The following is a 19047-nucleotide window of genomic DNA, read 5'->3' as shown; positions in this document are numbered from 1 at the left end:
GTTGATTTGTAATTATAAACCATACAAAAGTGAACACTGATTAATAACTATCACCTATGATTGCCTCAGTCTCCAGAAATATGGCAACCATCAAGTGCTTGGTGGCAGTACCCTCTAGTTTTGGATCGATTGTGAGCCTATATAGTTCATCTCCTATGCCCCAGTGACGATGTCCATGAGAATGAAACGCGTAGGTCAGAGTTTCAGCAGTGGCCTGTCCGGGAGCCGGATGTTTTTATGCATTTCATTTCTTTTTTAACTCCTCTTTATGTAAGTAGATTACTTTTTAAAAATAAATGTGGTCTTGAGATACTGCGCAATGCAGTCTTCCTCTTTTCTCTGCATATCAATGTTTGAATCCACTTATAGCTGCAAGTGTATAACACTGGAGGGGGTTTGAGAAGTATAACAGAATGTATATGGCTGCCGAGCTTGCTCTGATGTGTCTGGGTTGAAGTAAAGCTGTAATACATCTATCCATCCATCCAAAAGAGGGTATTACTAAGGCGCAGTCAGACCTGTAAAAAAGGTCTTTGTTTCTGGTAAGAGGCAACTTTATTCATTGGGTAGAGCACTTTTGTGGTGATCTCCAGAAGCACTGGAGTTTTGTGTGAAATACACAAGTGGAGCACCTTATATTATTGCATACACTTTTATTATTCCATTAGGATTCATTTCTTTCTTTGGACTTTTGCATGAGTTTAGAAATGTATGGGACTACTGTTTTTTTCACTTCTATATTTATAGAGAATAAAATGGCAATTGTTGCAATATTTTATGTCACACGGTATTTGTGCAGCAGTGTTTTAAACGCAACTTTTTGGGAAAAGGGACACTTTCATGAATTAAAAAGAAAAAAACACTAAAGTTAACCCAATTTTTTTGTATAATGTGAAAGATGATGTTACACCGAGTAAATGGATACCAAACTTGTTACGCTTTATAATTGCACGCACTTGTGGAAAGACGACAAACTACGGTACCTAAACATCTCCATAGGCGACGCTTTAAATTTTTTTTTTACGGTTATCAGTTTAGAGTTAAAGAGGAGGTCTAGTGCTAGAATTATTGCTCTCGCTCTGTGATTGCGGCGATACCTCACATGTGTGTTTTAAACACTGTTTACATATGCGGGTTCGACTTCCGTATGTCTTTTCTATTGCTGCGCAAGCTCGCGGCGACAGGGGTGCTGTGTTCCTACAACGATCGGTCTCCTCCCCCAGTCAGTCCCACCCCCCTACAGTTAGAACGCACCTAGGGAACACATTTAACCCTTTGATCGCCCCCTAGTGTTAACCCCTTCCCTGCCAGTGACATTTATACAGTAATCAGTGGCTATTTTTAACTTTGATCTCTGTATAAATGTCAATGGTTCCAAAATAGTGTCAAAAGTGTCCGATCTGTCCGTTGCAGTCCCGATAAAAATCGCAGATCGCCACCATTACTAGTAAAAAAATAATAATAATAAAAATGACATAAATCTATCCCCTATAACTTTTCCGTAAACCAATCAATATACGCTTGTGATTTTTTTAACAAAAATATGTGGAAGAATATATATTGGCCTAAACTGATGAAGAATTTTTTTTGGGGGATATTTATTATAGCAAAAAGTACAAGATATTGTGTTTTTTTCAAAATTTACGCTTTTTTTTTGTTTGTAGCGCAAAAAATAAAAACCGCAGAGGTGATCAAATGCCACCAAAAGAAAGCTGTATTTGTGGGGACAAAAGGACATACATTTTGTTTGGGTACAACTTAGCACGATTGCACAATTGTCAGTTAAAGCAAAGCAGTGCCGTATTGCAAAAAAATGGCCTGGTCAGGAAGGGGGCAAATCCTTCCAGGGCTGAAATGGTTAAAGTTATAATTGGCTTTTCAAAAAATGTATTCAGCCCCTTGCCAGAAAACAGATACATCATTAACCTCATTTTTTTATATTTCTTTCATAGAAAGAAAAAAGTCAGCGGAAAAATAATTTACATAGTTACATAGTAGGTGAGGTTGAAAAAAGACACAAGTCCATCAAGTCCAACCTATGTGTGTGATTATATTATAAGTAAAAAAAAAAGTGTTAGCGTAGCATTCTCTAATGTTCTTCTAGAATAGTGCAGGCAAACTGACTCATAGAAAAGTGAGTCTGAATATGGGTCAGGGTTTACTGCCGGTCAGGCTGTATGACTCACAGAGGCAGGTCTCTGATGCCCCCCTCTGGATCTGGAAGTTTGGAGAAACGTCTAGAATTTAGTGGGCGGAGGCCAGGAGAGTTGATCTGCATACTTGAGTGAACTTGGCCAATCCCCAGGCAGAGGGCCTTGCAGGGTGGCTGGGTCAGCCCTTAAATATGGATGAGTCATACTAGCAGGGGAGTCAGGTTGAAGATGGAGTGCTGGGGAGACTGTCAGTAGCCTAGCAGGGGTCTAAGGGGGTCTCTACCTCCAGGATGAGCTTGCGCTGGCTTAGGAAGATCCTTACAGCATCGCAGTTTGTCTAGGAGCCTCACCTGAGAGCAGTGGGAGCATGGAGGACAGAGCGAGTACATCAGCACACCCAGAGATTTTCAAGGAGAGAGACAGCCTCATGTAGCAAGCTTTCTAAAGGATGGCGTTGTGCCTAACCCTTTTATCCTTGCCCTGGAAGATCTTCAGAGCAGCCAGGAGGGCTGGTAGTACCTGTAAGCAGTGGTGCTGGAAGCAGTTCTACACTATGAGAGGATACACTCCCCATACCTCCCAACTTTTTGAGATGGGAATGAGGGACACCTATCAGCGAAAGGATTTAGGCATAGAACACGCCCCTTGTCACGCCCCCTTAAAGGAGAATTGTACAAAAAAACAAGATTGGTTAAACCCACAGGTGCTATTTTTTACTACGACTATTCCTTTATATTGGCTTTTGGAATTTACAAATGCAGTAATTTAGAAATCAGATGAAAGGTTTAGTGCTGGAAAACACTTTTCGTTAGATAAAAAGTGCATTTTATTATCAAATGTAAAGATCAGACCAAAATGAGGGACAAATGAGGAGGAATGAAGGACTTGCTCCAAATCAGGGACAGTCCCTCAAAATCAGGGATAGTTGGGAGCTATGACACTCCCGCATGAAGGTTGCCTCAATTTTGTGCTATTTCCAAGAGGGGCCAAGAGCTCCTAGTCTGTAATGGACTTTTGCTATTGATCCACAAAAAAAGACTGTGTGTACAGGAAGGAGTGCAGTCTGGGATCTTACGCACAGAGGAAGAACGTTGTCCTCTTTTTGTTGTTCTTTGAATCAAGTTGGGCATCCCATAAACCTCTTCACCCCATCCAAGATGTTACCCCTAATAAAACATAAAAACAAAGCCAAGGGACTGACTTTTTGTGCTACATTAGTATAGTAGATTGTTTTATTGAAGGCAAATTTCAGCATAGCAGCTCAATGAAAAAAACTGAGACTTTCCAGCTTAATTGGCAAAATATTGCAATGAGATTGTTTTACTGAAATTCTCCAGTCATTCCTGTTCCTAACAAAACATTCGCAGAGCTCTGGTGCCAAGCTGCTAGAAGTCTGAGTAGTCATTGTCATTCTGTGGCTGCGCACTGCAGAGAATGCAAAGAATGCTGTGTGAGAAACCTGTGTTCTGTGCCGGTTTCCCACACCACCAGGGGCGGACTGACAACTCATGAGGCCCCCGGGCAAAAAGGAGATTATGGGGCCCCCGGGCAATAGAAGATTTTGGGGCCCCCAGACAATCAGGGATTATGTATACAGTACACACAGTATACACACACACAGTATACAATCACACAGTATACACATTAGTGTACACACAGTATACACAGACATGTTTCCTATAAAACCAAGAAGGACTCCTAGCAACACATTCAGTGGCTTCTGACTGCTTTGATGTTCCTGCCCTGAGTCCCTCTGGATCTATGAGGAAGACGTCTGGGAGTGTTTTCTATATAACCCTTATTGGAGCGGTGATACTAGGAGAATACTGAGGACCCCTTTTGGCTGGAAGTCGAATCTATACCTACAGGTCTTTTGTGACCCTCTGTAGTGGGGGGTCATTTTTTTCTGGTAAGCGGCAAATTTAATCGTGTGTTGGTGGTGGATCAAGCACTATTTAATTGGACCCAGCAGTGGATCTTCTATGATTATTGTGGTTCATCTGTGGAGGACTTTATTCACAGTTTTTGAAGGTAGTTTCTTGTGGTTCATATATACGGACTTATTGTTTATACACTGGGTGGTTCTTTTTTATATCATTATAGGCACATATAACGTGATCTTATATTGCAAGGAATGAGTGATTTGCACGGCCTGAGCTTATAATGCATACATGTTTTTCACTATTCATGATATAAGTGTATATTAATTTACATATAGAAGCTACTAATAGTTCACGATTCGTTTTGTATTTTTGCACAATTAGATGTTTGTGTGAGTTAAGCGCGGCTTATTATTTTTCATTTTGTTTTTCTGTATTTATGTGACACAGTTAAGCTGCAGCTAAACCTTTCCTTTTTAAGAGTATCACATATGATTAATGATTAATTTTATGTTTCACCTTAGCGCAGTTTTTTCTCCCTTTTTTATGTTTCTATTGACTGAGAAGGTGCTGGAGAGGTGGGGCGGCTATAATCTCTGGATTTTTAGAACAAAAGGATGTCGGTAAAGGGACAGATGTAACAAAAACACAGATTTTTACATACTATCCCTGGTTTTACTGAGGCTGGCAACCCTGATGGGGCCCCTTAGTGGTTCGGGGCCCTTGGGCAGTGCCTGAGTGGCCAAATGGTCAGTCCGCCCCTGCACACCGCATTCTAATTGCACTGCCCTTGCAATCTGCAGCGTGTGATGCAAAGCTAGCAAATGCAATCTGTTTGCCCGCACCGGATTACATGATACAAATGTACCATGTGATCCCATTGCAGTGCATTTCCAAAAGTAATGCATGCACTACCTTTGGTGCAGTGCAATATCAGCCCATTCCAAAATGAATGGGCTGATATTACGCTGCACAGAACGGCATGTGAATTGCACAGGAACATGCAGTGCAATCCTGTGTGATTCACAAGCAGTTCCTAGTGTGAATGGGCCCTTACAGTACTTGGCATTGTTGTTTGCATAGGGAACTTTGAATTGCAATGCAAAATTAAAGGGGTTGTAAACCCTCGTGTTTTTTCACCTTAATGCATCCTATGTGACCGGCCCCCTAGCCCCCCCCCCCCCATTTTACTTACCTGAGCTCTGAAATTTCACCCAGCGGAGATGCACTCTTCTCCTGGCCGGGGTTCTTGGCTCTTGATTGGATAGATTGATAGCAGCATAGCCATTGGCTGCTGTCAATCAAATCCAGTGACGCAGGAGCCCGGGGCGGGCGGAGTCTGGCATTCGTATCTATGGATGCAAATGCTGGACTCGGGAACGCGCCTGCAAGGTAACCCCCTCAGGACATCACTTCTTCTAGGGGGTTATCTGATGTGGGGAGGATCCGCAAGAGCCATTGAGGGACCCCAGAAGAACATGTTCAGGGCCACTCTGGGCAAAATGAGCTGCACAGTGGAGGTAAGTATATGTTTGTTATTTAAAAAAAAAAAGCTTTTACGATAACTTTAAAGTAGACCCTCAGTGAAGTTACTTTATTTTTGGGGAATAGGATGGAGAAGGGTGACCTGACATCTGTAAGATTTGTATTGCTCCTGAAAGTGAGGCTAAATCTCCCTATTAAAACAAATCTCTCTTCTGAAAAAGGTTGTACTGACTTGTAAAAAAATGTTACTGCTGTATACCTCAGAGCTCTTTTTCTTGGGGATAAGTTCTCTGTCCAAGTAGCCAATTCCCCATTTCCTGAACCCCCATCTCAGTCTAACTAATTGCCAAATAAAACAAAGTCAAGCAAAAAGCCCAATTTACCCATCTAAATTTGTGGTTATGTAACTGGTATATTCTATAGCTGTTGTGTGTTGGGAAGCATGGGACAGGGTGAAGGATCAGGCAATATCATCCATGTTTTCCCGGCCACTCCCCCCCCCCCCTTCTATGCTTCCGCCTTGTCTTCCCCCCCCCTTTTTTTTTTTAAATGTATTTATTTCTTTTTTTGGTGCACCTCATCCTTGCTACCGCATAAGAAACAAGCCATTGCATTATCTATATTGTCTATACCAGCCTTTCTCAACCTTTTTACCCCAGAGGAACCCTTAAAATAACTTTCAGGCCTCAAGGAACCCCTGATAAAACCCATTCATTGGGGGACAGTGGGAACAATGCACCTTACTTTGGTGTTCAGTGAGAAGAATGCCCTTTTTACAGTGGTGGTAAGAATGCCCACCTCATAGAGAGCTATAAAGATCATTGGTGTCATAGCACTTGCTCCTCTAAATGGCATTGGCTCAGAACTATGTAGGCACTATCAAACAGGAGGTAAATCAGCCATAGCTCAAGGAACTCCGAGCTACCTCTGAAGGAACCCTAGGGTTCCACAGAACCCTGGTTGAGAATGGCTGGTCTATACCCTTGGTAATATCATTGTGTGCTCATTCACCTGTACTCTTCCCCTATGTGTATCATTCACTGTATATGTCAATCATTGTATCATGTCACTGTGTAGAACTTTATATTGTATCTCTATTGTCTCAAATAAAGCACTCCTTTTTTGTAAAAAAAATAAATAAATTGTGGTCATGTTCAGCGGAGAAGGGTCCTTTTTTTAGCTGCACACATCCCTGCCTGGGTGAAGTGGGCAATTCCCAATTGCTCTCCAGCCTTGGGGTCCTCTCCAATACTGAAGACTGCAGAGATGGGATGAAGTCACAAAGAAAGGTGGCAACAATAATGGTCAGTAGCAGGGCAGAATTAAGTAAGGAATCAGCAGTTGTCACCATGGAGGGTCATGTGATGGTAGATTCAGGTATATTAGCAATATTGCTATAGGGTTTTTAAGGGTAAATAGGTGGGATGGGTGGAGATGGGATTTCATATTTTATTTACAGCAGATAAGAAGTTAAATGTAAGTTTTATTGTTATTTGTTATCAGCTATGTGTTTTCTATTTTTAAATAATGACTAGCATCTTTTTTATATTGGTTTGTTAGCAGGAAGTTGTGTGGACAAAATGTACTGATCACCATTATGATGAGCCAAATACCCCCCGGTTCGGTTCGCACCTGAACATCTGAACAGGCAAAAAACTTGAGAGAACACACGAACCCCGTATAAGTTTTAAAAACAGTCATTTGTTTGGGAGCAGTGATTTTAATAATGCTTAAAGTGAAACAATAAAAATTAAATATTGCTTTAAATATTGTGCCTGGGGGATGTCTATAGTTTGCCTGTAAAGTGGTGCAGTTTTCCTGTGTTTAGAATAGTAACACAGTAAAAGGACATTTCTAAAGGAAAAAAGTCATTTAAAACTGATCGCAGCTGTAATGAATTGTCAGGTCTTATCAATACAGATAAAACTCATAGAAATAAACTGCATGGGTTCCCCCCAGTCCATTACTAGGCCCTTTGGGTCTGATATGAATATTAAGGGGAACCCCAAACCAAAATTAAAAAAAAAAATTGAACTGTGCCAGGCCACATGCCCTCAACATAGGGAGGGTGCCTTGTCCCCATGTTGATGGGAACAAGGGCCTCATCCCCACAACCCTTTTCTGGTGGTTGTGGGGGTCAGCAGGCGGGGAACTTATCGGAATCTCAAAGCCCCCTTTAACAAGGGATTTCATAGATCCCGATCCTCCCTCAATGTGAATTGGTAACGGGGTACATTGTACCCCTACCATTTCACAAAAAAAGTGTCAAAAATTAAAAAAAAGACAAAACGACAGCTTGGGACAAGTCCTTTATTAAAAAATAAAAAAGTAAAAATGTCCAGCGATGTAAATCAATCCCGCCCGACGGACCAAAAAGAAAAAAAAAGCCACAACAGTTCCGCCTCCATGGGAGGCTTCTTCTTGATGACAGCTGTTATAAGTGATGTAAACGGGTGACCCCGCCCCCCCCTGACACCACGGGCAAGCCAAGTGTAGGTCCAGGCATCTGGGCTGAACCCTGACCATATGGTCAAGATCTTTTCAGAGCCTCGACTGGCTCTGTGATGTCAGCTGACAGTGAGCTTAAGCGGATCACAGGAGTGCAGAATGAACTAAACTCCTGTGATCCAAAAGAGAGAAGTATGGCCAAAATAGCTCGTATGTGAGAAGTGTGTGGTCTTCAATGGTTAAATAACAAAAACCTTCACTGTTCATCACTTTCACAAGATTTTTCAAATTTTATGGTAAGCAAAGGAAAACATATCTTTGTGAGGTCAACAAGTGGTTCATATGGCACGCTTTTCTGCCCTGGAACCAAATACTTTCAGAGTGGCTATTTTTTTTTTTTTTATGTATTTCAACTCTCTTGTAAGACTGTCCCATTTGCATATGTACCCACAGTACTTGGTATATCTGAGCTGTATCCCAAGCAAGAGAGCCATTGCATTTAGTTCTCCACCGATATTCCAAATGTTTTTAGTGTACTGAATATGCTTCAAAAACTGTTTGTATATATTCCTTTAATGTGCGCGGAATAGCCAACAGGCATTGCAAATTGCAAAAACAGAAGATTGCTATAAAATGGTATGTGATGTTAAATTACAGGTCTTTTTGTGATAAGCAGCCAAAAATAATTAAAATACACCAAAAAGTGTTCAGGAATAGTGATGGCCGAACGGTTCGCCCGGCGGTCGTTTCGCGGCGAATTTCCGACTTTCGCCGTCCGCGGGTTCGAACGCCTTTTTCCGTCGTTCGCCCCGGCGGACTTACGTGTTTAATGTATACAAGAACTTTAACCTTTCGTGACACGTTTATCATGTGTTACAGGACAACCAATTGAGACATGACAGCTCATGGACACTTGGACATTCCCCCTAACCTATAAATACACCCGATCCGGTGGCCATTTTACATTCTTTCTTCTGTCACTGTAGGGAAAGGATCCTGTGTGGAGTAGGGACAGAGAAAACGCTAGCTATTTGGTACACAAAAGTTCTTTTCAGGACTGGTATAGGTGTTAGGTCAGCAGCCTGAGTTTCTTTTGTCAGTTTAGATAAAGGGACAGAGCGCTGTATGCTGCTATTTTAGGGACAGCTCAGCCAGATTAGTCTTTCTTCATCATCATCATCATCATCATCATTAGCTGTTACTATCAGGTCCACAAAAGAGCTGTTCCAGCTAATCGTTCCAGCCTACTCTTTTTTGCCAATTTGTATAGGGACAGGCAGGAAGCAGTGTGTCAGGCAGTGAGGATAATTTTAAAGACTTGCTGTTACTATTAGTTCCACAAAGGTTCTTTTCAGGACTGGTATCAGTGGTACGGTAATAGGCTTGTACACGTATAATATTCTTTCTTCCAAATATAGAAAGAATATTATACTTGACTGCTGCCCTTCTGCTGCAGTCTGCTAATCATTCACAACTCACTTGTTCCACAAAGCTCTTTATCAGGACTGGTAACTTGGTCTGTCTAGGGTGCTACGGTACATAGGCTTGGGTGCGGTACAGTCTGCTGTTCTGTAAGGACCGCTATCGGTCCACAATACATAGGGTTGCCGTGCACTACTGCTGACCGCTGCCCTATACTGCAGCAGTCCTTCATTGGTATAGGGACTGACGTACAGTCTGCTAATCACTAACACACAACCTGCTTGGTCCACAAAAGTTCTTATAAGGACTGGTAACTTGGTATAGGGTGCTACGGTACATAGGCCTGAGTGCGTTACAGTCTGCTGTTCTGTAAGGACCGCTATCGGTCCACAATACATAGGGTTGCCGTGCACTACTGCTGACCGCTGCCCTATACTGCAGCAGTCCTTCAGCGGTATAGGGACTGACGCACAGTCTGCTAAACACTAACACACAACCTGCTTGGTCCACAAAAGTTTTTATAAGGACTGGTAACTTGGTATAGGGTGCTACGGTACATAGGCCTGAGTGCAGTACAGTCTGCTGTTCTGTAAGGACCGCTATCGGTCCACAATACATAGGGTTGCCGTGCACTACTGCTGACCGCTGCCCTATACTGCAGCAGTCCTTCATTGGTATAGGGACTGACGTACAGTCTGCTAATCACTAACACACAACCTGCTTGGTCCACAAAAGTTCTTATAAGGACTGGTAACTTGGTATAGGGTGCTACGGTACATAGGCCTGAGTGCGTTACAGTCTGCTGTTCTGTAAGGACCGCTATCGGTCCACAATACATAGGGTTGCCGTGCACTACTGCTGACCGCTGCCCTATACTGCAGCAGTCCTTCATTGGTATAGGGACTGACGTACAGTCTGCTAATCACTAACACACAACCTGCTTGTTCCACAAAAGTTCTTATAAGGACTGGTAACTTGGTATAGGGTGCTACGGTACATAGGCTTGAGTGCGGTACAGTCTGCTGTTCTGTAAGGACCGCTATCGGTCCACAATAGATAGGGTTGACGTGCACCACTGCTGACCGCTGCCCTATACTGCAGCAGTCCTTCAGCGGTATAGGGACTGACGTACAGTCTGCTAAACACTAATACACAACCTGCTTGGTCCACAAAAGTTCTTATAAGGACTGGTAACTTGGTATAGGGTGCTACGGTACATAGGCTTGAGTGCGGTACAGTCTGCTGTTCTGTAAGGACCGCTATCGGTCCACAATAGATAGGGTTGACGTGCACCACTGCTGACCGCTGCCCTATACTGCAGCAGTCCTTCAGCGGTATAGGGACTGACGCACAGTCTGCTAAACACTAACACACAACCTGCTTGGTCCACAAAAGTTTTTATAAGGACTGGTAACTTGGTATAGGGTGCTACGGTACATAGGCCTGAGTGCGTTACAGTCTGCTGTTCTGTAAGGACCGCTATCGGTCCACAATACATAGGGTTGCCGTGCACTACTGCTGACCGCTGCCCTATACTGCAGCAGTCCTTCATTGGTATAGGGACTGACGTACAGTCTGCTAATCACTAACACACAACCTGCTTGGTCCACAAAAGTTCTTATAAGGACTGGTAACTTGGTATAGGGTGCTACGGTACATAGGCCTGAGTGCGTTACAGTCTGCTGTTCTGTAAGGACCGCTATCGGTCCACAATACATAGGGTTGCCGTGCACTACTGCTGACCGCTGCCCTATACTGCAGCAGTCCTTCAGCGGTATAGGGACTGACGCACAGTCTGCTAAACACTAACACACAACCTGCTTGGTCCACAAAAGTTCTTATAAGGACTGGTAACTTGGTATAGGGTGCTACGGTACATAGGCCTGAGTGCAGTACAGTCTGCTGTTCTGTAAGGACCGCTATCGGTCCACAATACATAGGGTTGCCGTGCACTACTGCTGACCGCTGCCCTATACTGCAGCAGTCCTTCATTGGTATAGGGACTGACGTACAGTCTGCTAATCACTAACACACAACCTGCTTGTTCCACAAAAGTTCTTATAAGGACTGGTAACTTGGTATAGGGTGCTACGGTACATAGGCTTGAGTGCGGTACAGTCTGCTGTTCTGTAAGGACCGCTATCGGTCCACAATAGATAGGGTTGACGTGCACCACTGCTGACCGCTGCCCTATACTGCAGCAGTCCTTCAGCGGTATAGGGACTGACGTACAGTCTGCTAAACACTAATACACAACCTGCTTGGTCCACAAAAGTTCTTATAAGGACTGGTAACTTGGTATAGGGTGCTACGGTACATAGGCTTGAGTGCGGTACAGTCTGCTGTTCTGTAAGGACCGCTATCGGTCCACAATAGATAGGGTTGACGTGCACCACTGCTGACCGCTGCCCTATACTGCAGCAGTCCTTCAGCGGTATAGGGACTGACGCACAGTCTGCTAAACACTAACACACAACCTGCTTGGTCCACAAAAGTTTTTATAAGGACTGGTAACTTGGTATAGGGTGCTACGGTACATAGGCCTGAGTGCGTTACAGTCTGCTGTTCTGTAAGGACCGCTATCGGTCCACAATACATAGGGTTGCCGTGCACTACTGCTGACCGCTGCCCTATACTGCAGCAGTCCTTCATTGGTATAGGGACTGACGTACAGTCTGCTAATCACTAACACACAACCTGCTTGGTCCACAAAAGTTCTTATAAGGACTGGTAACTTGGTATAGGGTGCTACGGTACATAGGCCTGAGTGCGTTACAGTCTGCTGTTCTGTAAGGACCGCTATCGGTCCACAATACATAGGGTTGCCGTGCACTACTGCTGACCGCTGCCCTATACTGCAGCAGTCCTTCAGCGGTATAGGGACTGACGCACAGTCTGCTAAACACTAACACACAACCTGCTTGGTCCACAAAAGTTCTTATAAGGACTGGTAACTTGGTATAGGGTGCTACGGTACATAGGCTTGAGTGCGGTACAGTCTGCTGTTCTGTAAGGACCGCTATCGGTCCACAATAGATAGGGTTGACGTGCACCACTGCTGACCGCTGCCCTATACTGCAGCAGTCCTTCAGCGGTATAGGGACTGACGTACAGTCTGCTAAACACTAATACACAACCTGCTTGGTCCACAAAAGTTCTTATAAGGACTGGTAACTTGGTATAGGGTGCTACGGTACATAGGCTTGAGTGCGGTACAGTCTGCTGTTCTGTAAGGACCGCTATAGGTCCACAATAGATAGGGTTGACGTGCACCACTGCTGACCGCTCACCTATACTGCAGCAGTCCTTCAGCGGTATAGGGACTAAGAGTTTTGTCACAGGGTCATTTAAAAAATGACATGCAGAGGAAGAGGCAGGCCCTTCCGCAGGGGTGGTAGGGGTAGGGCAGGAGCAACAGGCTTGAGCCAAAGTGGGAAGTTGCAGAAGGTGCGTTCAATTACTTTAAAGGATGCACCAGACTTGGTTGAGTGGCTCGCTCAGCCTTACTCTTCTGCACCCTCCTCATCCTCTCGATCTGCACCCTCTTCTTCACTCTCTGCTATGTGCACCCCCAAAGACACTACCACCAACAACACGACCACCACCACCACCACCACATACCTTCCGCTTGAGTCACTGGAATTATTTTCCGATCCATATCAAGAGGACATTTCTGATGCGCAGCCACTCTTGGTATTGGATCAGGAAGAGGAGGTAGCAACAAGCGCTACTCAGCAGTCTGACGCCAGTACCCAGATCAGCCCAAGGAGGAGGTTGGTCCCCGGTGTTGCTGCCTACTCTACTTATAGCGGTGGGGAAGGTGACGTTGATGATGACGTGTCTAGTGATGTCACGTGGGTGCCCACAAGAGAGGAAGAGGAGGGGAGTTCAGAGGGAGATATGGACCAGCAGATAGGGAGGAGAAGCAGCAATGACTTACATTGCACAGCAGGGACAAAGCAGACTGCAAATGTATCAGGAGCGAGTCATCGACCATGTACGGTCACATCTGGCGCTCCCAGGACACCGGCACATGGCTCCGCAGTGTGGGCTTTTTTTAACGTGTCCGCTGCTGACAATAGCGTTGCCATCTGCAATCTTTGCAGTCAACGCGTTAGTCGCGGTAAGCCCAATACTCACCTAGGGACGACCGCCTTAAGAAGGCACATGAGCAGCCATCACCGAGCCCAGTGGGAGCAACGGAACACACAAAGCCACACTGCAGGCTCTCACCGTCCAGCCTCGTCTTCTACTTCTCCTTCTCCTCTCTCCTCACAATTGTCCTCCACTCCACCTTCCATCACGCCAAGCTCACATTTTTCTGCAAAAAGGCAGGCTTCCGTGGGCCTAATGTTTGAGCGTAAAAAAATGATGACGCCGGATAACCCTCTTGCCCAACGGTTGGCGGCTGGCTTGTCAGAACTCATAGCCCGCCAACTACTGCCATATAAACTGGTGGACTCGGAGGCCTTTCGCAAATTTGTGGCCATTGGAACACCACAATGGAAGGTCCCAGGAAGGAAGTATTTCTCAGAGAAGGGCATCCCAGAGCTATATGGCCATGTTCAGCGGCAAGTGAATGTATCTCTGGCACACAGTGTCGGTGCCAAGATACATCTGACCACAGACACGTGGTCTAGCAAACACGGGCAGGGAAGGTATATCAGTTTTACTGCCCACTGGGTGAACCTTCTGACGGCCGTCAAGCATGTAACCCGTGGCACCCGTGTAGATTTGGTTTTACCGCCACGGATTGCATGCAGGCCTGACTCTTCTTCTCCTCCTCCTACTCCATCCTCCTCCCTCTCCTCCTCAGCTGCCTCCTCCTTTTCCGCTGCTAGCGTCTCTTCCACTGCACCGCCCAAGCTCCCCAGAACCTATTCCACATGCCAGGTGAGACGTTGCCATGCCGTGCTGCGTCTGTTGTGCCTGGAAGCAAAGAGCCACACTGGCCCGGCACTCCTTTCAGCTTTGCGTTCACAGGCAGATGAGTGGCTAACACCGCTCAATTTGACAGTTGGTAAAGTGGTGTGTGACAACGGTGCCAATCTGCTTAGCGCATTGAAACAGGGCAAAATCACGCACGTGCCGTGCATGGCACACGTCTTAAACTTGGTCGTGCAGCGATTCCTTGTCAAATACCCTGGGGTCCAGGACATCTTGCGGCAGGCAAGGAAAATCTCGGCCCATTTCAGAAGATCTTACACGGCCATGGCTCGCCTTGCTGACATTCAGCGGCGACACCATCTGCCGGTCAGACGTCTTATTTGCGATTGCCCGACGCGATGGAACTCAACCTTCTATATGCTTGATAGGCTGCTCCAGCAGAAACGTGCAGTTAACGTCTACCTGTATGAACTCTGCGAAAGAAACGGTTCTGGGGAGCTGGGTTTTTTTTCACCGCGCCAGTGGCTGCTCATGCGCGACACATGCAGACTTCTGCGGCCATTTGAGGAGATCACCAAACTGGTCAGTCGCAGCCATGGCGCCATCAGTGACATGGTACCTTATGCCTTCTTTCTGGAGCGTGCATTGCGTCGTGTCATTGATCAGGCTGTGGAGGAGCAGGAGCGGGAAGATGAGGAAGTCGCAATGCTGGATGAATTCCCAGGGGGGGCTACTCTATCTGAGACAAGTCAACAACAGGAGTCTGATGAGGAGTCAGAGGAGGATGGTGCCGGGGCGGATGAGCAGGAGCAAGAAGAGCATGCTTTAAACCTTTCTGGGATCCCTGTTGTGCGAGGATGGGGAGAGGAGAATGAAGAGGACGACATTATCCTGGATGATGAGCAGGAGCCAGGCCACCACACCGCTTCCACTTTAGTGCAAATGGGGGCCTTCATGCTCCAGTGTTTTAATAGGGACCCCCGTATAAAAAGCATGAGGGTCAAGGACCAGTACTGGGTGGCAACGTACTTAGACCCCCGGTACAAACACAAAATGGCGGAAATGTTACCGCCGTCGCAGAGGGCTGTCAGAATGCAGCACTTCCAGGCCTTGCTTCGAGAAATGCTGCATTCTGCTTTTGCGTGCGCTGGCAGAGGAGCAATTCCCACTCCCAGAGAAGGATTTGCGGGTACCAATCCAACAGCGCCTGCAAGAAGAGGCCGGTTTGAAGATGTGTTGGTGACTTCGGATATGAGGTCATTCTTTCAGCCGACCCATCGACAGGTGTCATCCGGATCCAGCATCAGGGAACGCCTAGACCGTCAGGTGTCCGACTACATTGGGTTAACGGCCGATGTGGACGCTCTGAGGAGTGATGAACCCCTAGACTACTGGGTGGGCAGGCTTGACCTCTGGCCAGAGCTTGCCCAATTTGCAATCGAACTGTTGGCTTGCCCCTCATCCAGTGTCCTGTCCGAAAGGACGTTCAGCGCAGCAGGGGGGATTGTGACCGATAAGCGTACTCGCCTAGCTCACCACAGTGTTAACTACCTCACATTTCTAAAAATGAATGAGGCATGGATCTCGGAGGAATTCAACACATGTGATCAGTAGACCATGTATATGTCTATAAACAATTTTTGGAATCAAGCACACAGACCTTCTTAATTCATTTGGCTCACTTCCCTGACCCAAAAAAGCACACCGTACTATATGCCCCTACCCTCCTCTTTGAAGAGGTTGAGCGGTGTCATATTTCTACTGGGGCTGCTTATTATGAGGGGTTCCCACCATCCCTGTGCTGTGCTGACTTCCTCCTGGGTGTTCTTATTATGAGGGGCTCCCACCATCCCTGTGCTGTGCTGACTTCCTCCTGGGGGTTCTTATTATGAGGGGATCACACCATCCCTGTGCTGTGCTGACTTCCTCCTGGGGCTGCTTACGGTGCTGCTGTCAGCGCTGTATGTCACGGAGCTGCTGTCAGCGCTGTATGTCACGGAGCTGCTGTCAGCGCTGTATGTCACGGAGCTGCTGTCAGCGCTGTATGTCACGGAGCTGCTGTCAGCGCTGTATGTCACGGAGCTGCTGTCAGCGCTGTATGTCACGGAGCTGCTGTCAGCGCTGTATGTCACGGAGCTGCTGTCAGCGCTGTATGTCACGGAGCTGCTGTCAGCGCTGTATGTCACGGAGCTGCTGTCAGCGCTGTATGTCACGGAGCTGCTGTCAGCGCTGTATGTCACGGTGCTGCTGTCAGCGCTGTATGTCACGGAGCTGCTGTCAGCGCTGTATGTCACGGAGCTGCTGTCAGTGCTGTATGTCACGGAGCTGCTGTCAGCGCTGTATGTCACGGAGCTGCTGTCAGCGCTGTATGTCACGGAGCTGCTGTCAGCGCTGTATGTCACGGTGCTGCTGTCAGCGCTGTATGTCACGGAGCTGCTGTCAGCGCTGTATGTCACGGAGCTGCTGTCAGCGCTGTATGTCACGGAGCTGCTGTCAGCGCTGTATGTCACGGAGCTGCTGTCAGCGCTGTATGTCACGGAGCTGCTGTCAGCGCTGTATGTCACGGAGCTGCTGTCAGCGCTGTATGTCACGGAGCTGCTGTCAGCGCTGTATGTCACGGAGCTGCTGTCAGCGCTGTATGTCACGGAGCTGCTGTCAGCGCTGTATGTCACGGAGCTGCTGTCAGCGCTGTATGTCACGGAGCTGCTGTCAGCGCTGTATGTCACGGAGCTGCTGTCAGCGCTGTATGTCACGGTGCTGCTGTCAGCGCTGTATGTCACGGAGCTGCTGTCAGCGCTGTATGTCACGGAGCTGCTGTCAGTGCTGTATGTCACGGAGCTGCTGTCAGCGCTGTATGTCACGGAGCTGCTGTCAGCGCTGTATGTCACGGAGCTGCTGTCAGCGCTGTATGTCACGGTGCTGCTGTCAGCGCTGTATGTCACGGAGCTGCTGTCAGCGCTGTATGTCACGGAGCTGCTGTCAGCGCTGTATGTCACGGAGCTGCTGTCAGCGCTGTATGTCACGGAGCTGCTGTCAGCGCTGTATGTCACGGAGCTGCTGTCAGCGCTGTATGTCACGGTGCTGATGTCAGTGCTCTGTATTACGGTGCTGCTGTCAGTGCTCTGTATCTCCTGCACCCTCTTGTTTGCCTACCCTGGTCCCTGACCTTCCCTCTCCTCCATTGCCTTCATTAGCTCCATAGTCCTGAATTGTCAGAACAATTTCCCAAATAAAAAAAAAATGCTTGTAGTTATCGATCCCAAATTCACCTCATACATGTATTATGCTATTGTCCAGGTGGTGGGACTACGTGCTACCCCCTAATAATTACCCCGTGGCCGCAAATTCGACCTAAAGGTTTGCGAAATTCGCCTCCCATTGAAGTCAATGGAGCCCGCGGCGAACGGTCGTTTTCGCGAACGTTTGTGTCCGTTCGCGTTTCGCGTTCGCGAAACGTCCCGTCGGAAGTTCGTCCATCACTATTCAGGAAGCAAAATCTTTGCTCTCTAGTGAACTATTCCTAAGATATCGTAATTAATAGATGGGAACCACTTGTTCATTGTGGTGTGCAATGTTGAAAAAAGATGACAGTCTATTAAAATCTACGTTCTGGTGGGTTGTGAACCCATTCAAATTGAATGGGCTGTCTTAAAGCAATGCACCTTAAAGCGTTTGCCTTAAAGTGCTCTAAAGATATACACAGAATCTATGAATAAAGGCTTGGACTGACAGTAGTTTTCTGTAATAGCAGCACATCAAGTTTATGTTTTGTTAGATTTAACCTGTATTTCATCATCAACCTACTGCGGTTAAACTTTTCCATTAATAAAAGTAGAAAGTCAAAGAAAAGATAATTTATATGAAACTTACCATATAAAAGAACCATAAGACTCCGAAGCATTTCAGAAGAGTGACGAGCAGTCAAAGCTGGAGGTACGTTCTTTGTTCTGAGCTCATAGTTATTCCAGGTAACACAAGATCAAGCAGTTTAACTTGACGGGCAACTCCCCTGGATGGACATGCAGTATTTTTCAACAGCTGGTGCTAGACACAGGGTTTCAAGTGGGAATTATTGATCATTTGCTTACCAAAGCCTACATGCCATCTAAATATTTAACCTGCCATGGTCTGGGAGTGGCGTTTCACAAGGAGGAAAGGCTGGACAGAAAAAAAGTGAAAGGTGCGGTCAAGGAAAATGTTATAAAATTGTGTTTGTCTAGCCTTGAACATAGAGAAATTGTGTTTGCCTAGCCTGGAAACCTGGAAGCTCATAATAAACAATGCAAGCCATTTAAACAAGCAAGTAAAATTGTGCATATAAAAACTCAAGTATCTTATTATTTTATTGTACAACAAATTGTTTAGAACCTATACAGGCAGCTAACAACTATAGTTTCATCCACATAGGATACATGCTAAGCACAATTAAAGAAGCACTCTAAAGCAGGGGTGTAACTATAGGGGGTGCAGCAGTCGCGACCGCAACTGGGCCCTGTGCTGCAGGGGGCCCATGCAGCCCCCTCTACATATGCATAGGCAGCTAGGGGTACCAGTGCACCATGCACATGGGTGGGGGGTGACTAGCAGAGCTCCATGCTCGACTATCGCACTGGCTGCTCTTTAGTTGTGCATTCCCCGCATGACCTGTGTCCTCGGCCAACTCCTCAGAGTACCCCTCTCCTGCTCCCAGGGGCGGATCCAGGGGGGGGGCAACAGGACAATTGCCCCCCCCGAAAATATCACACTGTCACCGACTGACTTGCAGGCTGCAG

General features: G+C 46.4%; 1 protein-coding gene across 1 annotated transcript in view; it reads right to left on the bottom strand.

Annotated features, from left to right (window-relative positions):
- LOC143930725 (5-hydroxytryptamine receptor 3A-like) overlaps positions 1-18409 on the bottom strand; it is a 77362-nt gene extending 58953 nt beyond the window's left edge. The window contains exon 1 of the mRNA XM_077455279.1: positions 18146-18409. Coding sequence (XP_077311405.1) covers positions 18146-18176 — 31 coding nt within the window. The 5' untranslated portion in view covers positions 18177-18409. The remainder of the gene's footprint in view (positions 1-18145) is intronic.
- Positions 18410-19047: the final 638 nt, after the last annotated feature.

The sequence above is a fragment of the Lithobates pipiens genome, unplaced genomic scaffold (assembly GCF_037356315.1).
Source record: "Lithobates pipiens isolate NorthernLeopardFrog02 unplaced genomic scaffold, aLitPip1_a1.2 Scaffold_10, whole genome shotgun sequence".
Classification (NCBI taxonomy): domain Eukaryota; kingdom Metazoa; phylum Chordata; class Amphibia; order Anura; family Ranidae; genus Lithobates; species Lithobates pipiens.
This window is presented reverse-complemented; position numbering and strand designations above follow the sequence as displayed.